This window comes from Medicago sativa, chromosome 7 (assembly GCF_051527215.1).
Source record: "Medicago sativa cultivar Bolivia chromosome 7, Bolivia_mono, whole genome shotgun sequence".
In the NCBI taxonomy this organism is placed as follows: domain Eukaryota; kingdom Viridiplantae; phylum Streptophyta; class Magnoliopsida; order Fabales; family Fabaceae; genus Medicago; species Medicago sativa.
The window spans coordinates 71911794-71934640 of NC_140755.1; the positions used below are offsets into that span (position 1 = coordinate 71911794).

Below are 22847 nucleotides of genomic sequence, written 5' to 3' on the forward strand. Positions count from 1 at the left end.
CATTTCTTCATCCTTATTGTCTTCAGTAGATTTACCAGCAATGGCTCTTACTTCAGCCAATTTCTCTTTGAAGTACCTATCACAATCTTCCATACCCAAGGCCTTGAGCTTTTCATCTCTTTGATGAGTGTATTGTGCTTTTAGATCCTTTTTGTCTGAAATAAGATCAGAAGCACGCTCATCTGCCATCCTTTTCCTTATTGGAGTCATCTCAACCATAGGACTCACAAGTTGAAGGGGAGCCTTCTTCTTCTTCAGCTTGGGATCAGCCTCTTCTTTCTCCATTTCTTCAAGAGCTTCCTCCAGCTGCTCTTGGGTGATTACCAAATCTGCCTTACCTTTTCTTCTTTTCTGAGGAATAGAGGAAGCACCAACCTTCTGCATCTTTCCTTTATCCTTGATAGAAACAGGTTTAGCTTCAGACTTAGCAACTTTAGCAATAGCAGCTTCTGACTCAGTACTGGTTCTGGCCTTCTTTCCTTTAGTAGGAGCAGCATCAGATTCAGAACTAGTTCTGGTCCTCTTCCCTTTAGGTGCATCAGAAACAGCAGCTTCTGACACAGCAACTGCTTTGGCCTTCTTGCCTTTCCCTTTAGCAAGAGCAGCTTCCTCCTGAGAACTTGCATCAACCTCCAAGATGTACTCAGCTATTAATCTAGCTAAGTGTTCAGGATTACTTTCCTTAACTAAGGAAGGAAAGTCCCTGATAATCTCAGATTCTTCTGTGGTCAACTCCAACCATTTCTCATCTTTAGGAGCAGTCTTGAAAAAGTGCATTGAATGCAAAGTCTTGCTACTGATAGTCTTCTCTGCAGTAGAAACTTCGAAGCATTTATCAGAAGCATCCCTTGTTCTTCTCAACAAATCCAGCACTTTCCCTTGATAAAAGATCTCAGAGAGCAATCTTCCATAGGGCACTTGTTTCCTTCCTTTGACTGTGCTTTCATTAATAGCCCAGCAGAGATGATCCAATACATATCTTGGAAAGTTTATCTTTTCCAGATTGGTCATGAAATAGATTGCTAGCTTCTGTTGGTTGTTGGGTTGATCAGACCCACCTGCTCTTTGAAAGAAGCAATCGTTGCTGAATTTCACCAACATTCTATTGTGAATCTCCATTTCAGAAGGCTTAGCATCTTTGTTACCACCCAGAAGAGTGTTGTAGTAGTTTTGCAGCAGGACATCATCCTTCTTAACAATTTCTTGAAACCTTCCTTCTGCATCCATTCTACAAGCTTTAGCAACTATCTCCTCTGTGATGATTACGGGAATACCCATCACTTCAGACCTTATCTCAAGGCTACTGAAGGAAGTGGGATTCAACTCAATCTCCTTCTTTCCTTTCTTCGACCCAGCTGGTTTATCTGCTGCCTTCACAGGCTTTCCATTGACGATTTCAGCCCTTAACCAGAAATCTTTGACCAAGTTCACATATGTTGGCCCATTTAGCATGTTGAAGTATCCAGACAGTTTCTGAGTTTCTACATAGCCTTCCATGTCCACTTCGTACTTCTTGAGTGAAGTGAAGTCCACTGGTGATTCTACTTGGACGATTAAGGATTTCCATGGAATATCCATAGTCTTCTCTTTGTAGATGGACCCAGATTCTGATACGCTTTGCTTGTTTGATGTAGATTCTGAAACTTTTGAGCTTGATGATGCCATTTGATGATTGACGAAGATTTGAAGAAGATGAAGATTTTAGGGTTCTAAGTTTGAGAGAATGCGCTTACTTCGCAAGAGGTTTGAGAGCAAATGTGTTTGTTGTGAGTGAGTAGTGTGTGAATTGTCAAAGTGTTAAAAGTAAAACGATTGCAATTCAAAAGAGACAAACAAACATAACATTAATGACAAAATTGGGGGCGCGTGAAAAGTACTTTCAAAGCTATTAAATCATCATTGCCCTTTTAGTTATACACCAACACATACAGGCCACGTAAGAAGTTCACAGAGTAACTACCAAGTTAATGGGCCAGAAGTTACTTTTTTAAAAGGTAACTTCCAACGTTTCCACTAATTCAACTATTCAGAAGCAACAAATCCAGCTTCTGGACTTCAGATGCTGACGTCATCATCAGAAGCGAGTTTTCCTCAGAACCTCAATAAAGAGCTTCTGATGTACTACCGCTTCTGAACTAACTTCAGAACCTAAAATCCTATTCAGGAGCAAGCAAGCATTTAATCAGATACAAAGTGCATGTTCAAATTTTTCTTTATAAAATCAAATCTTTCAACAGTTAAAGGCTTAGTAAATATATCAGCCCATTGATTTTCAGTATCAATGAATTGTATATCTAAAATTCCTTTTTTAACATAATCTCTGATAAAAAGGTGTTTGATTTCAATGTGCTTCGCTCTTGAATGCAAAATTGGATTTTTAGACAAACAAATAGCAGCAGTATTATCACAATAAATGGGAATACTGTTAGCAGTTATCTGATAATCTTCCAACTGATGTTTCATCCAGAGTAGTTGTGTACAACAACTTGCAGCTGAAATGTATTCTGCTTCTGCTGTAGACATAGCAATAGTTGTTTGTCTTTTGCTAGCCCAGGATATAAGATTATCACCCAGAAATTGACAATTGCCACTGGTTGACTTTCTTTCAATACTATCACCAGCATAATCAGCATCACAGAATCCAATTAGCTTATAATCTAAGGATTTCCTATAAAGGAGTCCAAGATTAGTTGTTCCTTTCAAATACCTGAAGATTCTCTTGACAGCAGTCATATGAGATTCTCTAGGATCTGATTGGAATCTTGCACACAAGCATACACTGAATAAAATATCTGGCCTAGATGCAGTGAGGTATAACAAAGAACCAATCATACCTCTATACAGCTTCTGATCTACTTTAGCTCCTTCATCTTCTTTGCTTAAGGTGCACGTAGGGTGCATTGGAGTGTTCATCACTTTACAATCTTCAAGTTTGAACTTCTTCAGAAGCTCCTTTGTGTACTTTGATTGATGAACATAGACTCCATCTTTGCATTGATTGATTTGAATGCCCAGGAAGAACTTCAGCTCTCCCATCATGCTCATTTCAAATTCATCCTGCATTAACTCAGAAAATTCCTTGCAAAGAGATGCATTAGTAGAACCAAATATTATATCATCAACATATATTTGCACAACAAGAATATCTTTCTCAAGGGTCCTTCTGAAGAGTGTAGTATCAACCTGTCCTCTTTTAAAATCATTTTTGATTAAGAAATTACTTAGTCTATCATACCAAGCTCTGGGAGCTTGTTTCAAGCCATATAGTGATTTCTTCAGTTTAAAAACATGGTCAGGATATTTAATATCCTCAAATCCAGGAGGTTGCTTGACATACACTTCTTCTTCTATGACACCATTTAGAAAAGCACTCTTGACATCCATTTGATATAATATTATGCCATGATTAACTGCATAGGAAAGAAGTAACCTGATTGCTTCCAATCTTGCAACTGGAGCAAACGTTTCAGTGTAATCAATGCCTTCTTGTTGACTATACCCTTGTGCAACAAGCCTGGCTTTGTTTCTTGTTACTTCACCTTGCTCATTCAGCTTGTTTCTGAATACCCATTTTGTTCCAATAATGTTCTTGTGCTGAGGTTTGGGTACCAGATCCCACACATCATTTCTTTGAAATTGATTCAACTCTTCTTGCATAGCTAGGATCCATCCATCATCTGAAAGTGCTTCATCAACTGTTGTAGGTTCAATCATTGAGATTAGTCCAATCATTGACTCCTCTTGTCTGAAATGTGATCTTGTTCTTCTTGGACTATCTTTGTTTCCAATGATTAGCTCCTCAGGATGTGAAGACTTGTGTTTGAATGTGTTTCTGGGAGGATCTGCTTGATGTGAGCCATCTTGTGCTTCATCAGAAGCAGCTTCATCTTGTGCTTCTGATGTGGGTTCAGCTTCTGGACTATCTTCAGATTCAGCTATCTGATCAGGTTCTGGAGTAGCTTCAGGAACCTGTATCTCTGCAGAACTTTCACCTTGCTTTGAAGTTTTATCTTCAAGCTCCTTGTCATCAAATTTAACGTGCATAGATTCTTCAACACAAAGTGTTTCTGCATTATACACTCTGTATGCCTTTGACCTTTTAGAGTAACCTAAAAAGATTCCTCTTTGGGCCTTGGCATCAAATTTCTTTAGGTAGAGCTTGTTGTTCAGAATGTAACATGTACATCCAAATTGATGAAAGTAAGAGATATTGGGTTTTCTTCCTTTAAAGAGTTCATATGCTGTTTTCTCCAAAATAGGTCTAATATAGATCCTGTTTTGAACATAGCATGCTGTATTCACTGCTTCTGCCCAAAAATGTTTTGGTAAATTGTTTTCATGAATCATGGTTCTGGCCATTTCTTGTAAAGTTCTATTCTTTCTCTTTACAACCCCATTTTGTTGTGGTGTTCTAGGAGAAGAGAATTCATGGAAAATTCCATGTTTTTCACAAAAAGCTTCAAATGGCTCATTTTCAAATTCTCCACCATGATCACTTCTGATTTTCAAAATTTTTGATTCTTTTTCAGATTGAATTTGAGTGCAGAAGCTACTGAATACATCACACGCAACATCTTTACTCTTTATGAATTTCACCCAAGTCCATCTGCTGTAATCATCAATAATGACTAATCCATATCTACTTCCATATAGGGATGCAGTACTCACTGGTCCAAATAAATCAATATGGAGTAATTCTAAAGGTCTTGAGGTTGACACAATGTCTTTGGTTTTAAAAGATGATTTCACAATTTTCCCTCTCTGACATGCACCACAGAGTGCATCTGAATGATAGTCAATGTCTGGTAGCCCTTTCACAAGTTGTAACTTACTAAGCTTAGAGATTAACCTCCAGTTAGCATGTCCCAACCTTCTGTGCCACATCCATTTCTTATCATTCACTGATAGTAGGCAAACCACCTTCTGATCAGCCAGTTCAGAAAAATTGATTTTATAGACATTGTCAACTCTCTTTCCCTTGAACACAATGGATTTGTCTTCCTTGTTGATTACTGTACAGTTGGGTTTTTCAAAAAGCACATCATAACCATTATCACAAAATTGACTAATGCTCAAAAGGTTATGTTCAAGACCATCTACAAACCATACATTATTAATTGAGGTAGAGGAATTACCAATAGTTCCTGTACCTATGATCTTGCCTGACTGGTTGCCTCCAAATTTCACATTTCCTCCCTCTTTCATTGTTAGGCTGAGGAACATGGACTTGTCTCCTGTCATGTGTCTTGAGCAACCGCTGTCTAGGTACCATGATCTTTGCTTTGGCACTGCTCTTAGACATACCTGCATCATTGACATTTTTAGTTTTAGGTACCCATTGTTCTATGGGTCCTAGAAGGTTAGTACTTAAGGCTTTACTCTTCACTTCTTGTACCTTGTGCTGTGAGTTGGGTTGCTTCTGATTAACCATCACCTTAGGTTTTGGTACTTCAGAAGCAGTAACTATCTTCTTCTGAAACTTAGACTTCAGAACCCCAGATTTTGGTTTCACCAGACTCTGAGGAATAGGTTCTGATCTTTTCAGGATCCTGACCTTTGAAGTCTTGGAATCAGATTTGATCATAGCCTTTGACTTAGAGTTCTTTGGCTTTGAAGTAATTTTAGCCTTAGAACTAGAAGCTTCAGGTTCTGATTGAACAACAGTTTCCAACTCAGCCCCTTCTAGTACAAAAAATGTTTTCAGACCTTCCTTGATGCATTCACAACAAGATTTTAGATTGGTTTTCTCAAGTTTCACTTCTGGAAAACCAATTCCTCTGCCGTTGTTCTTGTAAATGCTATAAATCATAGAAGCCACTCTGCTTCTGTCAATGCCAGATATAATAAAATCTTCAAGAGCAATTTCATGGTTACTTAAAGGTTTTTCATTACACTTTTCTTGTAGCTTCTGACATAAGAACCTGAGCTGATCTTCATATGTTTTACACATGAAGTCAAAGCCCCTAAGTCCTTGTTCAGAAGCTTTCAGATCCAATAGAGTTGATTTTTGCTGTTGAACCAAATCAGCATATTTTTCTTTTAAATCCTTCAACTCATTGGTTCTCACTTCAAAATGTGTAAGAAGTTCTTTAAGTGACTCAACAAGTTCATCTCTGGGAATTTTGGAATATACCTCGTTTTCATCTTCTGAGTCTGAATCTGATCCAGCTTCTGAAGTTGCTGTTGCTACCAACCCAACAGCTACCTTTGCATCTTCATCAGCTTCCTCTTTATCAGATCCAGATTCACTACCCAAATCATCCCAGGTTGCCATTAAACTCTGCTTAATCTGCTTCTTGAGTTTGCTTGGTTTGAATGTAGACCTCTTTGACTTGTCCTTTGACTTTTCTCTTTGAAGATCAGGGCATTCAGCAATGAAGTGTCCAGGCTTCTTACAGTTGAAGCATCCCTTCTGATCTTCTTTCTTTGAGCTTCTGGAGTTACCCCTTCTGGAGAGAAACTTTCTGTTCTTCTTGGCCAGATATTGAAGTCTGTTTGAGAGCATGGCCATTTCAGCAGCATCTGGTTCAGAATCTGAACTTGACTGTTCTTCCTCTTCAGATTCAACTACTTTGAGAGCTTTTGATGACTTGCCTTTGGATGGAAGAGCTATTGATTTACTCTTCTTAGTAGACTCATGTTCATTAAGACTTAACTCATGAACTTTGAGAGAACTAACAAGATCTTCGACACTTAAAGTGTTTAAATCTTTAGCTTCCTCAATGGCAGTCACCTTTGGTCTCCATCTGGCAGGTAAGCTTCTGAGTATCTTGCTTACATGATCAGAAGCAACATAGCTCTTCTTTAGAATCTGTAGCCCAGAAACTAAGGTTTGAAACCTTGAGTACATCTCCTCAATAGTTTCATCATCCTTCATCTTGAATAACTCATACTGATGTACAAGCAGGAGAGCCTTTGCTTCTTTGACCTTCTTGCTCCCTTCATAATTTGAACAGAGAGAAGCAAACATAGCTTTAGCAGTGGATTTGTCACTCATCTTCATATACTCTGCTTTGGGTATGGCAGTGACAAGGGCTCCTCTGATAATATGATGCTTCTTGTAAAGTTTCCTCAGTTCTGGAGTATGTTTCTTTCTATCCACAGCAGCTCCTTCTTCATCAAGGACTAAATCACCAACACCATCTTCCAGAATATCCCATAATTCTTCATCCAGGCTCATGATGTAACTGTAAAAGTTGGTCTTCCACCAAGAGAACTCTTCAGCATCTCCATTGAACTTTGGAACTTTTCCAACACTGGTTTTCTTACTATCACTATAATCATGTGAGACATGTTTATAGCTAGTATCACTAGGACCAGTAGGAGGAGGAGTAGACATGTTTTTCTCAGATCTTTGACTGTTGCACGGTTAAGTGTTACACAACAGACCAAGGCTCTAGATACCAATTGAAGGTGAGAAAAACACAAGAAGGGGGTTGAATTGTGTTTTGAAAAATTCTTCGTTTCTCCTAAAAACTGAACACACTGATCAGAAGCTAGGTGAGACAGCTTCTGAAGTGATAATCAGAATCTAAATGCAGCGGAATAAAACAGAGAGAGAGAAGAAGAACGACACAAAGCAATTATACTGGTTCCTTCCACAATCCGGAAGTAGTCCAGTCCCCCTTGCACTTCCAAGGAGATTTCACTATGAGTAATATCTGATTACAAATGCTCAAGCACACAAGCAAGAGACTTCCAATGCTCAAGCACACAAGCAAAAGACTTCCTTTGCTCAAGAACACAATCAAGAGACTTCCTGCTCAAGCACAACTGCGAGAGACTTCCTAACTAAACAAAATTACACAGAAAATTGTTTAAGGTTGAACACTTGATATACAATCAAAGGTGCTCACAATACAAATCAGATACAGACTCAATGGACTTAAGAATTTCTAAGATATGACTTTGAGACACAGAAATTCTAAGTGAATGCAGAACAATTTCAACAGAGGTTTGGTACTTGTGAAAATCTTGTGAGTCTTTCGTTCAGCGTTCTTGCATTACCAAATCTCTAGGTCTTCACTCCTTTATATAGAGGTGTGAAAGAGACGTTGTGAAATTGCCAGCACACCAAAGAGTCGTTGTTGAAGCTTGATCTTTCACCAATGATCTTTTGCCTGATTTGGTTGTTGTCCTATGAAGAACAAATTTGAATTCCATTCCTTATCCTAGGGAACATCTATGCAGGCGAAACCGTATTCTGGAGCTGTTTTCTTGTCCTGTAGCGTGGACACAAAACAGAGTAGTGGAGAACGTGGTTGTACAATTCGTACAAAGTACAATGTCAACGCTTTCGTCCAAATTGCAAGCACATGCCTTCAAACGCCTTTGAAATGACCGTTGCAATGTTCCACTAATCCTTTGTTTGTGTTTTCGAATCCAATAGACAGCTTTTGCATTGATAATTCTTCAATTCTTGAATCTTTTGCAAATCCAGTTGAGATTCAGCTTCTGGTGAAATAGCTTCTGATGAGGCAGCTTCTGATGATACAGCTTCTGATGATATGACTTCTGCAGCTTCTGATGATATGACTTCTGGACTTCTTGTCTTCAGGAGCACTATTCTTGCTTCAGAAGCGTCTTAACTTCAGGAGCACTATCCTTACTTCAGAAGCGACTTTTAACTTCAGGAGCGCTTTTTCTCTTCAGTAACAAGTTGCCTTCAGGAGCGTCCAAGCTTCAAATTTTTTGTTGTTTCCTTTGCTCTTTATTTGCTCATTCAGAACCAATGATGATGTAACTTTATAATTATGGTCCTGTACACTTGAACAAATATTAGCTAGTCCAATTTACAATTTTTAATACCTTGTTATCATCAAAACTCTTTAAGGTTCATTGTTAAACACATTTTGTTCCAACACTATATTCTCTTCAATTACACTATTTTCTTGTAAAACACTGAAACACCATTCTCCTGCAATATTGCAGTAGAAGACATAAGCCTCGTGTAAGTTAACAGTCACGCCATCCTCCTCAATAGTAAGACCTTCAATCAAGAGAAAATGGTGATCTTGTAGCTTAAGGTGATGAGGAATAAGAAAACGATAGTATTTTGTGCATGGGGACTGGTTTTGACAGGTTTCAGAAATTGCATCAAGGTTAGGGTTTTTGTTTGAATTTTCTTCTGAGAAGTCTGTAGCGAATACTGACAATTGCTGCCATATTTAGACTGAAATCATATGCCCAGACCAAGAAGACCTAGCCAGGCGAAAACACAACTACTCACAAGGGACGACGGCGGCTAGGTTGAACGCGGCGGCCCAAACAAGTTTCGCTTCCAAAATTTTCATAGTGGATTAGGGCTTGTGAACCTAACATACCCTTTGAAGTAGAGTTTATGATCAAAAAAATTAAATTAGAATCCTTACATTTTTTTTCCTGAATGCAACGTCAATTATTCTGATTTTCGAATTGTAGTTTCAATGCAGAGATGATTCTAAAACAGGTAAATTGTTCATAGTTAATGTTGTTTAGAAAAGTGTATGAGCTACATGGTTGTAGGATTAATGAATGATGTGAAGAGTGTGAGAAACAAGAGGAGAATATTTTGAATGCAAGCCATATGGTTTGAGAAAATATTTGATTATATTTTGAAAGCTATGAATGATTCCATTGCTTATATTTATAGGGAGACGTAGTCGGTCAGGCATTTTTAGATTTTTAAAAAGCTGGTCTTAGTCTTATTATTTTTATTTATTTTTACATTAATCTTATCTTTGGAAAAAAAAAGTAGTATTATCTTGCATAAAAAAAGAAGTAGGCTTATCATTATTGAAGTAAAAGAAAACTTTATACATATAATAACAAATATTTGAATTTGAGAAGTCTTATGAAGAGAGGTAACAAACTTATTGGTATAATTTCCCCTCTATTATTTCAATCTCCCAACCAAAACAAACTTATTGGTATTATTTCCTATAAAAACTTATATTGGCAGTATATGTTGCACAAAATAAAATATCATAACCCACCCTAAAAAGAAAAATATCATACTCATACAACCCATTTTATTTTTCACTCACACATTCCATTTTTTTTCTTTCTATTTATACATTTTTATTTAAATTCCTCAAAACAATATATTTTTTTAGTAACTAGTGGTGGCTTTGAGTATGGTCGGAATGAACGGCCGTTCTATACATAAATGGAAATCGATATTTTTAGTAATACATATATTATGCATAAATATTGAGAGATTTCTTTAAAAAACAATATATTGAGAGATATACTTAATTTTGGTACATATGCGTTCGCAAAAACGTCTTTTATTTTATGCATATACAAAAAGAAGAAACATAAGAAAATACAAAATAATGTAGATTTTTTTCTATTTACATCCCATGTATTTTACATAATATATAAATATAATAAATGTTAAACTTTACACTCACTTTATATTTCAAACATATATAATATTCATTATCACATGACTTACATGATTCAAAGAGTAATATTAAATACATGAACAATGAAGAAAATATGTTTTAAATACAAAGATGTATTGGTGGTTCGGTGCATGTATTGTGTTGTTGTTTGTGATTGAAATGAATGACTCGAATAATCATGTTTAATTGATAAAAACGACATAAAATCAATTGTGTGTGATTTATCTAATACTCAAAATTATTTTTTAATTTAAAATTAATGATATATTAACTGTATTTTTTTAATCTTTTCTTTAATTAATAAATCATGAATCCTCAATGCCGAGTAGATTTCTAAAATATTTCTCTTTCTTAATTGAATCAAGCAATTTGTAAAATAATTATAACAACATTTAGTGTTGTAATGGCTAGAAAGATAGGTGACTTTCCCACTCACAAGATAGACATTACTGATGCATACAAATTTTTCTGCTAGAGTTCAATCACAAAATTAAGTGTTGAACGGATAGAAAAATGTAGGTGATTTTCCAACCCAAAAGCCAGTCATATAATTCTTTATTTGGCTAAAATTGAATACTTAATATTTCGTGTGAGAATTCGATTTTATTTATCTATTTTATGGTGTAATAAGAAGATAATAAATATTGTTTATAAATTTTTTTTTAGTAATTTTTTTTGTTTGTTTAATTTTTATTTGAAAAGTCAGCACTTTTTATGTTACTCACTCACACACTTTTTTTTTTAGGAAAATGTTACTCACTCACACACTTGGAATGCCTCATTTAAAAAAACACTATGCCTACAAATATTGATTTCTACTCTTCTTCCAGCAAGTTTCGCTCCCACCCAGCCAAACTGACCAAAATACCCCTGCGTTAGTTAACTAACGCAAGTGTAAAATTATCATGACTTCAAATTTCGTTTGTTTTACACATGCGTGACTTAAGTCACACCGCGTGAGTTAACTCACGCAGGTGTTACACCCCACGTGGGTTAACTCACGCTAGTACAATTTCTTTTAGACTTAATTACACTTTTGGTCCTCGCATTTTGAACAGCTCACGAAAATGGTACTGCCTCTTTCAAATCGAACAAAATAGTCCCTAAACTATCATGTTTTTGCAGTTTTAGTCATACCTCCTATTTTCAACTCCAGAAACACATAGAAGGGACAGTTTTAGATCTACCCCCTATGCTCAACCATGAAATAAACAAGGAATAAAACATGTGGGTACAAGGAATCCACTTTATTCAACACACTAACCAAAAAACCCTAATTTCTAAGATATGTTTTTAAATAGGGGGATAAAAAAACATGTTTTAGAAAAATGGGTATTAAAAGTTAACAATTTCAAAAATAGGGGATCAAAATTGCATTTAAGCAAAAAAAAAAAAAAAACATATAAGAAGCATTTTCCATTTATTATTCCTATTTTGGAATTTCCTCCGTGACACTCTACTATTTTGGGTTTCTAAATGTATAATTTATTTTCCCTAAAAAACAAAGTACTACTACCTCCGTCTCAATTTAATTGACACAATTTTGTTTTTCACACATATTAAGAAAAATGTATAAATAAAGGGGAAAGTGGAATATATTGTATTGGGAATGATAAAAGTAGTATTATTTAGTGTTATATTGTATTGGGAATGATGAAAGTTGTATTAAAAATTGAAATGGGTCAGTTATTTTGGGACACTTTTTTTTAGAAAATGGGTCAGTTATTCCGGGACAGAGGGAGTATCATTTATTTGATTCTGAGCAATATTTCGCCTAGGACTGAACACTTCCATGACCTTCAACCAAGAGATCGTGTATCTTCCTATCTCTTTGTTCTATGTATGAAAAGACTTGGTGATTTGATTGAAAAAGCATCCAAGAGGGTCATCGGCAACCTCTTCACATCACTCCATACAGTCCCAAAATATCTCATTTACTTTTTGCGGATGATGTTCTCTTGTTTGCGAAGACTAAGGGTGTGTTTGTTTCCACAGATAGAGGTTGGAAAGATTATGAGAGGAGAGAAAGACATTGGAAAGGAAAGGTTTCCATTGTTTGGAGCAACATAAAAAGGCATGGGAAAGAAGCCTATTGATGGGGCCCACACACAAAATTGTTTCCACGCTGATTTGAACAGAAAGAGAGTAGAAAGCTCATTCTTATGTTGAAAAGTCACAAATACCCTTGCATTCAAATTTTTTCCAACACTTTTTCTTTTTCTTTTAACGTAAGTAGTGTTTTTCTTTTTGTGTCAGGTTGTCATCATTTTTTTGTTACCATTTCCATTTCTATGTTCTAGTGTTTGTATTTATCTTTTGACATCATGTTCTATTTTTTGTATTATATTATGAATATTTTTTTCTTAGGGATATTATAAATATTAATATAAGTAAATACATATCAATTTAATATATGGGTAGTTATGTAACTTACTAACTCAAACATTTTGTTATCTTTAATTTTTTATCTTTCTTTCCTTCCTCTTTCTCTTATACCAAACAATTAATACAATCATCTCACTTTCTACTCTCATTCCTTCCTATCACAATCTTTCCTTTTACTTTCTTTCCTCTTCCTTTCTTTGATCATCCAAACAAAGCCTAAGTCACTAAGTCTTCTAAGTGCCTGTTTGTTAACACGGTGGAATACCCACCAAATCGAGTTTTGACCAACTCTACAAATCCAAACTTCTTAAAATCACGGTGGGATGTGCATTGGGAATCGTTTTTCAACACAAAAAAGCTAAACCAAACACATGCTAAAACAATGTTTATTGCTAACCTGTTAATTAGATAAATTTTGATCTTTTTTAGGTCTCAAAGTTAGTCTGGATAAAGACACTTGAACAACTCATTGGTATCATATTAACTCATCAAATAGAGAAGTAATTGGGTTTCAAAATGAATAACGTGCACATAAAGATAGAGGACTTCTTGATTATTTGAAAGGTGGCATTTTGAACAAGACAAATCATATCACTCTTGCCAAGGTTACCTCGTCACCTACATAGAAGATGCAAATTTGTTGGTTCCCTAAGTATTTTTGTGAGACCTTGGATAAAACTTTAAGGAATTTTATTTGGCATGGTACAAGTGATCGAGCCATGCATATGGTGGGTTGGTACAAGATTGTCAAACCTAGAAAGTTTGGTGGTTTAGGAATTCGTTCGGTCCATTTTCAAAACACTGCATTGTTTGGTAAACTTCTTTGGAGCTTAGTGCAATCAAACAAAAGTTTTGGGTCACACTCTTGGCAGATAAATACCTATCTGAAGGCAATATGTTCTTAAATAAAGAGAAGCCTGGTTCGCCTATATGAAAAGTAACTCTCAAGACTCTTAATGTTTTGGAGGATGGTTCATGTTTAATATTGGATATAGGATTAGGATACCAATATTTGGTTCTAACTATGACTCTTAAAACACCCTCTATTTTTCCTAAAAAAAAACACCCTCTATTTGAGAGTATCCAAGATATCCTGCCGCAACTAATGGGGTTTATAGATAGAATATCAACAAAATATCTATATTATTTATGTAAATATAATAATATCTACATCAATACTAATAATATTTACATAAAAAATAAAGATATATATTCCGTCGATATTCTATTAGGTTTGAAGATCAAGGACTTACGAGACATAGTTTTCTTTTTAGCATTTTTCCTCTGAGTCGAAGAGTGTGGCTTAAGAAATTTTTCATTTCCTCATTCCCCCAACATGTTGGGTACCAATTGAGCCATGAAAAAACAATCTTTCAATGAATTTCCTTAACTTTAGGGACAAGTAAGAAACACATAATGTGTTTCAATTTCCACAAAGCATAGCACACAACACTATTTATGTACATCTATTATAACACCTCTTTGCCAAATATCTACTATTGTAGGAAGTTTCCATTGCAACAATCTCCAACCAAATTTCCTTAAAACATCTACTAAGTAAGAAACACATAATGTGTTTCAATTTCCACAAAGCATAGCACACAACACTATTTATGTACATCTATTATAACACCTCTTTGCCAAATATCTACTATTGTAGGAAGTTTCCATTGCAACAATCTCCAACCAAATTTCCTTAAAACATCTACTCAAAGTTAAGTTTAACGATATATTTTTTAACTATAATCACGGGAAATTGTTTTTAAGAAGCTAGTTATTTAAAAGGAAAATGCTACTTCTCAAGAAAAATAGCTTCAAGAATTTTTCAAGACACAGTTGGCAAATTTTAATTGGATGATTTATTTGTCCACTTCCTATTTTTCAGCCACACCTCCTTGAATTGTGGCAAATAGTGCATTGTGATTGGCTACTCTTTATTCTTGAAGAATTCTTGATGTTATTTTTCTAGAGATATAGCATTGCTCTATTTAAAAATCAATATTTGTTTCGTAAATCTCAAATATGATTTTTCTAGATCTTTTTGACTTTAATTCAATTAACTCTTTTAATGGGCGTGCGTGCGCTGGTATAGAATAATTGTAATTATAGTTTCTGTGGGACCATTTTGCAATTTGTGAGGTTTCCTTGCTCGAACGAGACTACTTGTGTTTTTAAAAGTCTCAAACATTTATACCTATAATTTTTTTGTCAATACTAAAATATTTTTAATCAAAAACAAAATTTAATAAAAAGTAATGTTCATAATTTATACATGTTAGCACAATTAAAATAGCGGACATAAGAGCACGAGAGTGCCTTTCCGAACGTTAGTTAACATAATTAGGCATGGGAACAAAACCCATACCCGTGGTTACCCGTTCGAATCAAACTCAATTTGACGGGTTTTTCCCCGTTTTGACTTGGGTATGAGTTTGAGTTTTCCCTGATTTCAAAACACAGGCATGAGATGGGTAGCAGGTATATAGGTACCCACCCCGAACCCATACCCAAACCCGTCCCGAATGCAGAAAATTACTTTATGTTGATATGCCATGTTTATTTGATAACTGCCGTGTTATAAAAACTATCATTGATATTTAAAGGAGCAGCTAAATCAATCGGTCTAACAAATGTTAAAGTGAACATATTGCTGGATAATGCATTACAACATTTATCTAAGGGTTGCAAAAAAACTTCTGTTTTTTATTAAAAAATTTTTATTCAATGCGGGAACGGGGATGTGGCGGGGATAGCCAAACCCGTCGGGGACGGGGATGAGGTTCAATTTCTCATCCCCGTTAGGTATGGGTAGGGTAACGGGTAAGTCTATGAGAATCGGTTATGAGGATAGGGAATGTAAAACCCGTCCCCACCCCGCCCCATTGCCATTATAATTATGGTCAATTTTTTTTTAAAACACTAACAATTGATCAACTATTTAATCGGGCTATGTTTATGGAAAATTGCTTTTTTGACATTCAAATTTTCTTAAAAACACATAGAAACGACGTTTTTGCCGCCGACAGTAGTTTACTATCGTTCGGTTTAGTTCGGAGGTAGTTAACTACCGTTCCACCTATACAACTAAAAAAAAAAGCTACAACGGTAGTTAACTACCGTAGAGCATGAAATATAATTTTTTTTAATCAAAACCAGCGACATCTTCAAAGCTCCAACTGTGTTATTGTCTATGGCATAATAGCACTTGCATTCATTGATAAATAATAGTGTCAACATTGTTGTATTAGTACGCTAGCTAACTATGTCATCTATGATGTAAATTGATTAATCGATTCGAACGCTTTCTTCTATGTTGTTGAAAGTCCACATCAATAGCCAAGTCCAAGCTAGAGAAGAGAATAGAGAAATAGGACATCAATTACACAGTTGAAGGTGCGACTAGTTTTGATAGAAAAAAAAAATTATATTTCATGTTCCACAGTAGTTAACTATCGTTAAAGTTTTTTTTAGTTGTATATATGGTGGGTGTGCGCGCTAATATAAAATAATTGTAATTATATTTATTATGTGAGCCCATTTTGCATTTTGTGAGGTTTCCATATGCTGGAATGAGACTACTTGTGTTTTTTAATTAATCAATGAATTGACATAATCAGTTAAGCTTAAACATATTTTTGGTCCTTATCTTTATTGCAAGTTTTATATTGGTCGTCTGACAAAAGGAGATGTATATGGGTCCTTTAATTTGATTAAGTACATGTTTGGTTACCCGGTGGGAAAGGGTAAACGCACGTCTAACTTCCTCAAAGCGCTTTCACGTTGTTTGGCTCTCCTCACCCTTCCGCCGTCGCCGCAAGTTTGCATCATCAGAATCGATTTTCAAAGAAGCTGCAATTCCTAGCTTCTACAAATCAATTTTCACAACCGTAGGTTTGTATTCCTCCAATTTCTCTTTTTTACCCTTGATTCTCAACTAACTTCTCACCTTACAGCATAACTCATGTTTATCTGAATTTGACAAAGCTGTTTTTTTCACCTATATCATAACTTCTTGCTTATCTGAATCCTAATCTCCTATCAAAAATTAAAGACAAAGCTGTTTTTTTCAACCATATCATAACTTCATTAAACTCTAATTCCTTTCATCATATTTAATTTTACAGATCAAAATCAATCGGTTCACCTACCTCAAAACTTCTTTATATATGTTGCCTCATCTCTCACCCTTTTCATTCTCTCAAGCACGCAAGAAAAGGAAATTAAGCAAAGTTCCAAATAGCAGCAGTGTTGGATAGCTCAAAGTAAGCTCAAATTCTCCTCTTTATCCATTTATTCAGTTATGATAACAATGCATTTGATGTGTTTGATAAAATGAATGAATGAATAAATATTGTTTTTCTTTGTTTTCCTTAAACTTAATTATGATTGCTTCTTTGTTTTGCTTTTAAAATGATAATGATATTGATGGAGTTTGAAAATAAATTTTAAGTTTTTCTTTAGTTTTGCTATTATTATGGTTTAGTTTTTGGTGCATTTCTTGCTGTTATGATGTTTCTGTTGATAAAAGTAATAAGCACTTCCAATCCAAAGGTAATAAACTGCACATATATACAACAGTGATAAAAGCATGTGTACTAGAAGCAAAATATTTCGCTGCACATATATTTTAAAGTGTTGGCAACTGATTGTAAACCTTAAGAATGATATACAATTAATAACAAACCATCTAATGTAGGAAACTTCATCAAAACATATCAGGTTTTCCTGATATATGCAGATATGATATTAATGCTTGGTTATTTGACTTTATTCTCCAATATTTTGGTTCAGTTTTTATTAGTGTTTTGCTGTCATTGATTGGTGCAGACTTTAGTTACTCTTTTCACCTCATATATAAGTGGTTATTTGAATATAGGTTTGATTCAAATAGATTTATATTTAACCTTGTTTACATAGAATGGTGAATACCAAGAAAAATGTTGTGGGTTCCTCCTCACCTAGTGATGGGGGGCAGAAAACAAAAGCTAATTGGGATTATAAGTCAACTGAAAACTTTGTGAAAGCATGTTTGGAGCAAGTCTCCAAGGGAGAACGTGTTGGTACGAGCTTTTCAAAAAAAGGGTGGACAAATATTAGGGTCCGATTTCATAATTTAACCGGACTGAAGTATGAGAATGCTCAACTAAAGAATAGGTATGACAGTCTGAGAAAGGATTGGAGAGCATGGTATAACTTATTTGGGAGAGAAACTGGATTAGGGTGGGATCCTGTGAACAACACTGTTGTAGCACCTGATGAGTGGTGGGAGACCAAACAACTGGTATGTAATACAAAAAATTGTTATTTCGTAAGCCTTAGATATGTATACTCGTGTTTCTTATATGATGTGAGTTATGAAAATGCAGGAAAACCCTCTTTATGAAAAATTTAGGAACAAGGGGCTTCCATTCGCCAATGAGTTAACCACACTTTTCAAGGATGTAGTGGCTAATGGAGAGTACACTTGGGCACCATCATGTGGGGTATTGCCATCTGTGTTTGAAAATGATGATAATGATGATGATGATGAGGCAGTGGCTGTAGAAGGATCTGGCGATAGCGAGGATGCAAGTGTTGGAGCAACAACTGAATTTGGAAATATTGGGTTGAATTCTTCACAAAAAACTGATGGTCAAAAGAGTGGTGAGAAGAGGAAAAGAGCTGTTAGAGCAGACAAGCCAAGTAAGAAAAAAGCAAGTGCATCATCAAAGATAGCTGAAGCTGTTAGTTTAATTGCAGAGACATGTCGTTCTCGCAATGATGCTGCGGGTAATGCATCTATTGGTGAAGTGATGGCTGAGCTTCACACCATGGATGAAGTCTCAAATGATCTTTATTTGCATGCTCGGTGTTGCAACTTGCTGATGTTTAAGCCTGCAAGGGAGATGTTTATTTCCCTACGAGGTTCAGAGGAGAAGAGGTTGAATTGGCTTAAGCATACAATTGATAACCCACTGCCATTCATGACTAACCTGTGTGACTAGGATGTATGGGAATTAAGCTAGGAAGTACTATGAATTAAGAAGTAATCTACGAAGTACTAGTAACTATGAAGTACTGTTATGTTTAGTCTTTAATGTTGTCATGTTCTGTTGTCTTTAAATTAAGAAATAATCTAGGAAGCACTAGTAACTATGAAGTACTGTTATGTTTTTCCTTTCAATTAGGAAGTATTGTAAGAAGTGGTAGTAACTATGAAGTACTGTTATGAAGTACTAGTAACTTATGTAATGTTTATATCCCTTAATGAAGACTTATGTTGTGTGATAATTATGCTTGTATTTTTGGTTCACTTATGTTGTCCTGATCATAGTTATTTGCAAAACTGTTATGATGTCTGCACTATATTCTGCACTATATTTGTCACTATATTCTGAACTATATTTGTTTTAGGTTGCAGTTATTTGCATTGTTATGATTTCTGCACTGTATTATGCACTATATTTGTCTATAATACATTGCTAGTACCTTCTGCACTTGCTAGTACCTTGCTAGTACCTTCTGCACTTGCTAGTAAATTTCTGCACTTGCTAGTAACTTATGCAGAAATATATAGTTACAAAGATAAGATCATAATAAAAAACACAGAAGATGGCTGACAGGATAGTTCTGAATGCAGAAATAAATAGTTCTGAATGTACACAATAAAGACACATATGTCAAATAAGATGCAAAAACAATGCAGACAAGTATATGTAATCCGAGTAAAAATACAATAGATGGCTGATAGGATAATTAATTTCTTCTACAAAGCTCCTGCACTATATTTGTCTAATTGTCATGATTTCTTCTACAAAGCTCCTGCACAATAGATTCAAATGCCATGATTTCTGATTGTTCTGATAATTGTCATGTTTCTTATGATTTCTTATGTTTTAAAGCATATTTTAGATTGTGTGACATTTAAGATAGCTCCTGATATAGTAAATTAACTTTTTTTTTGTTTTTTCTTACTAATTGTTTACTTTTGACAGTAGCCAAATCTCATTGCAAAATGAACTATTGGAATGAAGAATCAAATGAAGACGATGATTTTTTTGAACAAGCTTCTTTAGTGGCTGCGCTGATGGGTGAGTATGGCGTGAAACATTTATGTAAAGAGCCATGTAGAACTAGTGAGCTAACAGGGCATGCATGGGTGAAAGAAGTGTTACAAGGGAATCCAACTCGTTGTTATGAGATGTTTCGAATGGAAAAACCTATTTTTCATAAACTTTGCACTAAATTAGTTGATCATGGTTTAAAGCCCACTAATCACATAGGGGTAGAAGAGATAGTTGCAATGTTCTTACTTGTTGTTGGACATGGAGTGGGTAACAGAATGATTCAAGAAAGGTTCCAACACTCAGGTGAAACTGTGAGTAGACGTTTTCATGATGTGTTAGTTGCTTGCTTGAGTTTGTCCATCGAATATATAAAGCCTCAAGATCCTTTGTTCAGTGATAGTCATGCAAAAATTCAAAGTGATCCACGATATTGGCCATTTTTTAAGAATGCTATAGGAGCAATCGATGGTACGCATATTCCCTGTGTGGTTAGTGCCAGTGACCAAACTAGATTTATTGGAAGAAAGGGATATCCGACACAAAATGTAATGGCTGTATGTGATTGGAACATGTGCTTCACTTTTGTTTTAGCTGGATGGGAAGGTACTGCCCATGATGCTCGTGTTTTTGACCATGCTCTCACAAATGCAAATCTAAATTTTCCACATCCTCCTCCAGGTATTAATATTATCCTTTACAACTTATTTATTAGTATTATTCTTTACAATTTATAATTTAATTTATTTTTAGGTATGTATTATTTGGTGGATGCCGGTTATCCAACACCGATGGGGTATCTTGGTCCATACAGATGTGAACGTTATCACCTCCCTGATTTTCGGCGTTCCCATGGGTTTGAAAATAACAACGAGGTATTCAATTATTATCACTCAAGTTTAAGGTGCACAATAGAAAGAACTTTTGGTGTATGGAAGAATAGATTTGCAATTCTACGACGCATGCCTAAATTCACAATTAAGACACAAGTTGAAGTCGTTGTTGCAACAATGGCTATACATAACTTTATTAGAAGGAATGCTGATATGGACGTCGATTTCAATCGGTATGAGGATGAAGACATAACCCTTGATCATGATGATTATCGTAGACCAGTTAATTTGGATTCATCTCAAAATTTAAATATAGCTTCCTCATCTGAGATGAATCATGTTCGAAACTCGGTTCGAGATCAAATTATAGAGTTCAGGAAAAATCATTAGTATTGTAGTAATGTTTTAAGGAGGAGCACCCTGAATGGGAAATCAAGAACGGTTCTGTCTATTTTCAAAAGGCAAAGGATTCTGCCCCTTGCAAAGAAATGGATGCAATGGATTTTGTGTTTTCCAAGATTGCTAATACTTTCTAATGAAATTGTTTAGTTCTGGTTCAATGTGGAACTGTAAAATGATTATTTTGTTCATCTAGGTGCTGTATTGTTCCTTAATGTACCCTTTTCTTTCTTCTTTACAGTGCTCAAAATCATTATATACTTGTGTTGACTACTGTATCGAAAGAATTGGACAATTGCTGAATTTCAAATTATATTAATCTAGTAATTTTTTTTTTGAAATACTAGTAATTTTTTTGTCAATTAATCAAAAATAAATGAAGGATGAAAAAAACAAATAAATGTAAAATTTGATATATATATATATATATATATATATACACACACACACACACTCACTCACATTCACATTTTAAAGCCCATTTTGGTCTTTTACACATCTAAAAGCAATTCTGACTCAAAACATCCAAACAACATTTTTCATACAAATCACTTTTGTTTTGAAGGTATCCAAACATAAATCACTTTACATTCAACTCACTTTTAACCAAAATCAATTCTACAAAATCAATTCTATCAAAATCAATTTTTTCCACCGCACAACCAAACACACACTAAATGGTAACAAGTTGAATCTTTCCATCCATATTGTTAGTCAAAGTCAACATTTGTGTGGATGGAAAAGACTAACTTACTATCATATAATCATATTAAAGGACCAATATGTATTTTTTTTGTTAAGAGACAAATATATTTTTTTTTGAACAAACCAAAATGAAAATATATAGATCACACAAGGTGATTCATCTCGCACAAGACGTGCAAAAGAGAATCATCCACCAAAATACAAAGTTACGAGACAAATATGAACCTCGCCATAAAGATAATGAAAAAAAAATGTTTAAACCTAGTCAATTATTTATGAATTATTATCTATACCTATATATAAAGGGATATATGATTTTGATGTGGCCTTTTCAATTTCAATTACATCCTTCAACAAAATTATCTATAAAAATGCTATATTGTTTGTATCATTCAAAACGATAAGAATTTCTATTACATTTGCGATATTGTTGGTGTGATTGAAAAAGATAAGCATGCTTGATACAATTTAAAAGTCTCAAGCATTTATACCTATAATTTTTTATCAATATTAAAATATTTTTAATAAAAAAACAAAATTTCATAAAAAATACTGTTCATAATGTATACGCGTTAGCACAATTAACATAGCGGATATAAGAGCACCAGAGCGCCTCTCCGAACGTTAGGGAACATAATTATGGTCAATTTTTTTTTTAAACACCAACGATTGATGAACTATTTAATCGGGCTATATTTATGGAAAATTGCTTTTTTTGACTTTCAAATTTTCTTGAAAACACATAGAAATAATGTTTTTGCCCTAGGCGATAGTTTACTATACAACTTAAAAAAAAAAAACTCCAACAGTAGTTAACTATCGTGAAACATGAAATATAATTTTTCCTATCAAAACTAGCACACCTTCGAAGCTCCTACTGTGTAATTGTTTATGGCATAATAGCACTTGCATTCATTGATAAATAGTGGTGTCAACATTGTTGTATTAGTACGCTAGCTAACTATGTCATCTATGATGTAAATTGATTTAGTGATTCACCCCTTTCTTATATGTTGTTGAAAGTCCACATCAGTAGGCAAGCTCAAGCTAGAGAAGAGACTAGAGAAATAGGACAAAAATTACACAATTGAAGT

The 22847-nt window shown here is 34.8% G+C and overlaps 2 protein-coding genes across 2 annotated transcripts; both read left to right on the plus strand.

Moving 5' to 3' along the window:
• The first annotated feature begins 16897 nt into the window (after positions 1 to 16897).
• Positions 16898 to 19043, plus strand: LOC146908185 (uncharacterized). The gene is made up of 3 exons (XM_085727183.1): positions 16898 to 17035; positions 17691 to 18054; positions 18140 to 19043. The coding sequence occupies exons 2-3, from the start codon at positions 17692 to 17694 to the stop codon at positions 18755 to 18757; spliced, it is 981 nt and encodes a 326-aa protein (XP_085583309.1). The 5' UTR covers positions 16898 to 17035; position 17691; the 3' UTR covers positions 18758 to 19043.
• On the plus strand, positions 16898 to 21308 carry LOC146908184 (uncharacterized). The gene is made up of 3 exons (XM_085727182.1): positions 16898 to 17035; positions 19748 to 20497; positions 20570 to 21308. The coding sequence occupies exons 2-3, from the start codon at positions 19768 to 19770 to the stop codon at positions 21037 to 21039; spliced, it is 1200 nt and encodes a 399-aa protein (XP_085583308.1). The 5' UTR covers positions 16898 to 17035; positions 19748 to 19767; the 3' UTR covers positions 21040 to 21308.
• The last annotated feature ends 1539 nt before the right edge of the window (positions 21309 to 22847 follow it).

Coding starts and splice junctions, on each gene's coding strand:
- LOC146908184 (XM_085727182.1), top strand. CDS start 19,768: ATGAACTATTGGAATGAAGAATCAAATGAAGACGATGATTTTTTTGAA. Junction 20,498..20,569: donor TTTTCCACATCCTCCTCCAG/GTATTAATATTA, acceptor ATTTATTTTTAG/GTATGTATTATTTGGTGGAT.
- LOC146908185 (XM_085727183.1), top strand. CDS start 17,692: ATGGTGAATACCAAGAAAAATGTTGTGGGTTCCTCCTCACCTAGTGAT. Junction 18,055..18,139: donor GGTGGGAGACCAAACAACTG/GTATGTAATACA, acceptor ATGAAAATGCAG/GAAAACCCTCTTTATGAAAA.